At 36.4% G+C, this 7,023-nt stretch overlaps 1 protein-coding gene across 1 annotated transcript in view; it reads right to left on the bottom strand.

The window, feature by feature from the left end:
* Window positions 1–551: 551 nt before the first annotated feature.
* LRRN1 (leucine rich repeat neuronal 1) overlaps window positions 552–7,023 on the bottom strand; it is a 43,002-nt gene continuing 36,530 nt past the window's right edge. Inside the window, exon 2 of the mRNA XM_003762385.3 lies at window positions 552–3,803. Coding sequence (XP_003762433.1) covers window positions 1,379–3,529 — 2,151 coding nt within the window. The 5' untranslated portion in view covers window positions 3,530–3,803 and the 3' untranslated portion in view covers window positions 552–1,378. The remainder of the gene's footprint in view (window positions 3,804–7,023) is intronic.

Here is a 7,023-nt window from a genome sequence, read left to right as displayed (position 1 = left end):
TGTGATACTGGCCAAATCTTTAAGTCTTTTTCAGCCCGAAATTCCTTCTCCATAAAATGAGAGCTTTGGGTATGACATCCCTCAAGGCTTCTTCCAATGTTAGAATCATGTTCCAATGAACCAAAGTAGTATTTACTGAACCAAATTACCTAATCTCTACTAGCTGCTAGTAAAAATAGCTAACAAACCTGTACAGTTTGCAGTGTGTGTGTTTGTGTGTTTATTTGTATGTGTGTGTGTGTGTATGTGTGTGTGATCTCACTTGAGCCTCCCAATAATGTTGTGAGGTAGGTGCTATTATTATTCTTATTCCTGGGGGGGAGGGGTCACAAAAACTAGTAAGTCTTTGAAGTGTTGAGGATTTGAACTTAAGTTTCCCTGAATCCAAGTTCATTAGTGCTTTATCAATCATGTCAAAGTAATAACCCATTCTTAGAAATCACATTGGTGGGTAGGTGGAGGAAGTTTCCCAACAAGAAATCACATCTCCTTGGCCTATTCACAAAAGGCATCCCTAGTGCAACTCGCAATATTTAAAAAGGATCCGTTACTGTAACTGTTCTAAAAAAAATCAGAACAAAACTAATTTATTATAGCTCTGTCTTCATTATACACCACATGTTGGTGGATTAAACACAACAAAATTCTGGTCTTTTTAAAAGTGTCTACTAAATATAATAAAAAGAATAAGATAACAATTAACATGTAGTTTGTTACATTAAAAAATTGATATACATAGTTCTATTGCCTGTTAGCTTGACCTAAGCCTCTTAAACTATTACCCAAAAAAAGAGAGAGAAAAAAAGGCATTGTTCAAAGTCAAAACATTCAAGGTTCAGTTGATACAACATTACAGTACAGTCAACTAACATCATTCAACAAAGGTAGCAAGTCTAGTCTTGGCTTCTTGGGTGAAGAGTCTGTAGCCAGACTTCTACATAATTCAACACAGCCTCAAACTGCATGTTAGCTTTTTTGCAGGACACTGTACTCTCTACTGATGGCTTCAGAAGAAGGGGGGGTCATGCTGTCGGTAGAATCACAGGGGAACCCCGACCTTTCTTGAATAATTTTATTGAGCACTGTAGTTAGAACAGCATTATTAAGTTTAGCACAACAACTAAAACAAAATAAAATAATCATAATATAATAATAATAAAACCCAAACACATAGTGGAAGCTTGGAGAAGCCGCCAATTGTGTCAAACCATGGCGATACGCTATACTAAAAAATTTGGAAATATCCACCCGTCCTCACCACTCTGCCACAAACTAGCAAAGTCAAAAAATACAAAAGTCTTCAAACTTTGTTACTTTTGCAGAATAAAGCAAAAACGTCTTTGTGCTCCTTACTACCAGAAGCAAAATATCCACTGAGTTACCACATGTAATAGCTTCTGGATGTGTCAACTTGAGTTGGCTTGGTTTCTGCAGAACCATCTTTGTCTTTTTCACTGTCACCATCCCAAAGGTTAATTAGTGGAGGATACAGCTCATTCAAGGGAATTGAAGAGGTTTTTTGCATATATTTTTTTAATGAATGGTGGTAATTTTTCCTCTTAAACCTTTTGGCTACATACACTGAAATGGAGGCCAGGCTAATAACTGCAAACATTGACCCCATGACTGCTGCCAGGGCAGTGCTAGTTTCCTGATCTGAAATGTCAAGTGCAAAAGCAGCATTCTTTGTGGTGACGTTAACACAAGACTTCTGAGTCTGCTGATGGATGTTGGATACTGTGAGACACACTTCATAATCAGTGGACGGCTGAAGATGTGTTAAGTTGTATTCGTGAACATCAACGGGGACCCTGGCAGTATACGTGATATGGGGGTTATCGATCTTCATCGTGGCAGATGACCATTTTAAGTTTGAAGTCATGACGTTGGAATTAACCTTCCAGGAGACTAAGATGGAATGAGATTCTGTCTGTTTGACGTAGATTTTCAGTACCTGAGTACCATCCAAAAGAGTTCCGTTGACCCTTATAGTAGCTACTCGGGTATCTGCCCCTTCTACGTTTTGGGCAACACAAGTATATCTCCCTGAGTCTTCTATCTGTATACTAGTGATTTCCAAAGTGCCTTCATTGCTCAGCTTATACTTGTCTGAAAGAGTTTCCACGGTTATTTTATTTCCAAGTGGCGTCACCCAGTAAATTTCAGGCTCGGGTTCAGCCATGGCTCGACAATCTAGGAATAGCGTCATACCTATGTCCATGTTCAAATGATTTGGAAATGTGTCATGGGAAATCATAGGGAGGCACTGTTCACTTGAGTCCTGAATTAAAACTTCCTTTACCTGCTGTCCTCTGTATTCAGGAGGCATGGCACAAAACATGGACAGGGGCTCCATGAATCGGATATTGGTTTTGTTGGAATTAACCCAGTGGATGACACAGTCACACCTCAGAGGATTGCTGTGAATGCTGATCTCACGCAGGTTAGGAAGAGATTCTACTGTCTTTTGGTAAACAGCATTCAAGGCATTGTTGTTGAGCATCAAGCTTTCAAGAGCGGGGACGTTGCGAAAAGCTGAGCGATGAATGTAAGACAATTTGGGATTATTGGTGGCTTCAAGTTTTGTAAGCTCGGGCAGATTATCGAGCGCATAGCGATCCACTGATACCAGTTCCCCCATATTGTTGATGCCGAGTTCTTTTAACCTCAACATATTTCTAAAGTCCCCTTCTTGGATTTTGTGAATTGGGTTTTTGTTGAGGTCTAGAAATTTCAAGTTTGGAACTTTCTGAAGTGCAAGTTGAGGCACGGTGACCAACTTATTGTCATAAAAAGAAAGACTCTCAAGGCTGTCCAAGCCCACTAAGGCATTTCCAGGAATGTCAGTGAGATACATTCCTGCCAAAACCAAGCTGCGTAAATTTGAAAGGGGCTTAAAATTCATATCTAAGATTCCAATCACTGGATTTTCCCCAATCATAAGGATTTCCAGGTTGGGGGTTGAATCAAACCAGCGACTGTCGATCACTTTCAATTTGTTGGAATTGAGGTGGAGCCTCAGGAGATTCTTTAGCCCAGAAAAGGCATTAGCAGAAATGCTGCTGATCTGGTTATGGTTTATGTAGAGTTCTTGTAGATTGCTGAGGTCCTGCAGACAGTAATCAGTCATCTCCGTGATCTGATTTTCCTCCAGATGGAGGGTAGTGAGCTGGGTGAGATTAGCCAGCCCCACTTCCCGTATACTTGTGAAATTGTTTTGTGAAAAATCCAACTCTGTCAAGTTGAAAAGCTGTTGGAGCTCATCGGAGGTCTTGGCAATGTTGTTGCTCTGTAAGAGGAGGACTTGTGTGTCACCTGAAAGATTGCTGGGAATTCTTGTTAAGCGAAGGTCATTGCAGTCCACTGTTGTGGCCTCTCTGTATGTGGATTGTGGAGTGAACCATGGCCTGATTTCACACACACAAAGTTGTGGACATTCATTACTCTGCATGGAAGACTCAGTTAATGAATTCACTAGCAATTCCAATACCAAATGGCAAGCTACTAAGGCAAAGCGAATCCTAGCCATGTTTGGTGGGAAGTTTAAGCCTCCACTTTCTTATAATTTAATAAAGTCCAAAGACTAGAAAGAGAGATCCAGGAGAGGAAGCACAAAACACAAACATTCAAGCAAAGTTTTAGTTGTGATGTGTGGGCTCTCTGGAGTCTGAAGAGTGATTTTCTGAGTTTTCAAAGGGCAGGAAGTGATTGGGAGTCTTTTAACAGCACTTCTCAATTCCAGGACTGGGCACAAAGCTCCACAGCATGAATTAGTTCAGCCAAATCAATGTCTGGAGACGTGCCTGAAAAGCAGATTAGGACAGATGTTATGTTCCTTCCACATGCTTTCTACATTACAGTATTTTCTTCGTTTACTAAAAAGGCATAATCATTCTCAAATCTAATAATGGAATATTCTAAATCCATTTAAAGAAGCTAAACAAGATAGGAAATTGTAGGACACTCCACTAATGCACACCCCATTTTACTGTATCCAAACTATTTTTAGATGTACTTTACTTCATTAGTGAAATTAGAACTCTTTGTACTATTTCTGGGGGAATTCATTTAAAAAAATAAACAAACAAATCATAACCCAAACAACAACAAAGCCAGCAGAAAGATTTGGAAAAGCATGAAACTATCACTTTTTAAAAAAGGACTGATGACTTCAGAAATTAGGAACTCAAAACATTTTAAGTGCCCCCCAAATTCAAATCTCATTTTTGATAAAAATCACTAAACTTTGGAATGCTTTTACATTTATTTTTCTTGGTTATTGTCTCCTGAAAAAAAATGGTAATTATTATTTCTTTTTTCACATTCATTTTTTAAAAAAAATTTGAGTTTCAAATTCCCTACCCACTAAGAAGGCAAATAAGATAATACCCATTATACATGTGAATGTATGAAAAATATATTTTTATATTAAATGCTTACATTTTAAATTCATTTAATTGTATATACATTCTTCTCAGGAGTCTGTAAGGTCCTTGAAGGCATGAACTTTGTCACTGCATCTCCAGTGCCTACCATGGATTCTAGCACAAATATACACTTAATAAATGCTTGCTAAATTGAATTATTTACATTTTCAGTTCATCTTACCTTCCCCACAGGTTAACATGCTATTGATTTATTTAACTTTTATTTCGATCACAGTAGTTAATGAGTTTATGTATATGCATATTGATATACACATATGCATATAGACACATACACACATATACACACACTGCTTCCAGGACATTGTTTAGTGATTCAGAGGGGAGGTCATGCTATTGGCAAAACTGATGTATGAATGTGTGCATGTGCATGTATTTATGTATATATACACACAATTCCATTAATCTCATAAAAATATGGCTACTTAACTTGAGTAATGAATTGTTAGTGTTAAATAGTGATTGCTGGAGAAATATCAGAGGAGATCTACCTACACATTTATTTTTAGCTTTTATTTATCAGTTCTAATGGAATTATCTTGATGTCAGAAATGTATTTCATAAATGATAAAAGGAATGGCTGTATTGTTCTAGGTATTAATTTTAACAAACTATAAAGAGCTTTTAGAATTCAGGGTTTAGCCAACTTTCTAGCGTTTATAAATTCCTATGTAGATGTATAACCAGAGTTACTTGTAAGAGCAGGTATGTAACTAGAATGAAAAGCTTTCTAATATTCCATATTTCCTCTCCTCCAATCCCTTTTATTACCATTAAGCATTGCTGGAGTACATGTACTCCTGTGGATGGAAAGCATGGTGGCTTTCACTTCGTCCACAGAAAAATAAAAAGGCATTTCCATTTAAATTTGAACAAACCTAAAACTGAAAAAAAAAGGAAAAAAAATGCCACAGGACCAAATTGACTTCTTCTCATTCATTTCTGTCTTGATTGGGCATTGCCTGATTTCTGGCTGCTTTATTCCTTTCCAAGTCAACAGTGGAAGTCTCTGGCTCAGGTTTTTTTTATCATAGCCAATCTTTAACATTTTTAAAGGGAAGATCTTTTTTTTTTTTTTTTTTTTTTTTTTTTTTTTTTAATAAGTCACTCACATACTAAGTCCAAATCTGTTTTAGCCATGGGGAAGTTCAGATGTAATAATAAAATGAAAATACAACTAAATGAAAAAGTAACTTTTGATTGGTTTCCTACACCCCAGTCCACTTGAATGCTCGTGTTCCCTTTGAATAATAGCCTGTGCATCAGCATTTAAAACAGCATGGAAGAAGATGGCAAGTGACTAATAAAACATGAAACTTCATTTTCTTTTGCAAAACTATACTGCTGTGCTTAGTCAGGAAATGGAATATTAAAAACTGCCACTTATAAAATATATATCTAAGTGAAGCTTTTCTAAGGTGAAGGTATATATAGTGTGTTTGTAGTAGACACAGCAAGAATGCTTATATTTATTTTATAAACATACAAAATAAGCTACTCTGCTGAATATCCAGAAAAAATGTCTCAAATTATAATTCTGAAAAGTCAGCTGGATGAAGAAAAAGGAGATATATTTCATGTAGTATAGTATGATCAGGGTTCTGTCCCTGAAAGAAATCCAAGACCAGTTTTAACTTTACCAAGTATTTACTAAGTACATGACATGTGAAAATACTTTGCTAGGCACCAGAAAAGGAAGAAATGAGGAAAAGGAGGGAAGGATGGTAGGAGGGATGGAAGGAAAGAAGAAGGAAGAAAAAAGGAAAGGAGAGAGAAAAAAGAGAGGAAAGGAGAAAAAGAGGGAAGGGAGAAGAGAGGAAAGAAATAAGCATTAATTTACTCTATCATGTGCTGAGCTAAGTGCCTTACAAATATTGTGTCCTTTGATCTTTATAATAAGCCTGGGAGTAAATGCTATTATGATTATTCATATTTTACAGCTGAGGAAACCAAGGCAGATAGAGGATAAATAATCTGCCCGGGGTCACCTAATTAAGAAGTGACTAAAACTGAATGTGAACTCAGGTCCACCTGACTCCAAGCCTAGTTGTATCTATTGTGACACCTAGCTGTCAGGGACATACCAAATCAAACAATAAAGACCCTATTTCAGACAGTTTTTATGTATAATTCTGCTTGCTATTTTGTGTAACTATCCTTACAAAACTTCTAACTAAATAAATATATTTAAATTTAATATGTAAAATTTTTAAATTGTAGTTCTAGACAATATATATTCATATATATATATATGTATATATATATATACATATATATATATGTGTATCTATATATATATCCCCTCTCTTTTCCCTCATTCTTACTCTCTCATGGCTATCAAATACTACAGCATTTTGTTCAATGAAATTCTCCCACTGAAAATACAGTACATAGTTTTACTAATCTCCAATATTACTGCTTTTATTTAATTATCGCTAAGGTTCATTTCTGTTTCCTTTCAGGGTTTTCATATGACAGGTACAAATGGCTATAAACTCACTGAGTTCCATAATTTCCACCACAGGTTTCTATTTTAACCTTACTTACTTCAAAATACAGTAAATCTGTAGGCTGCTTT

This window comes from Sarcophilus harrisii, chromosome 1, assembly GCF_902635505.1.
Source record: "Sarcophilus harrisii chromosome 1, mSarHar1.11, whole genome shotgun sequence".
Classification (NCBI taxonomy): Eukaryota; Metazoa; Chordata; class Mammalia; order Dasyuromorphia; family Dasyuridae; genus Sarcophilus; species Sarcophilus harrisii.
The sequence above is the reverse complement of the archived record's forward strand: the minus strand, read 5'-3'. Positions and strand labels throughout refer to the sequence as shown.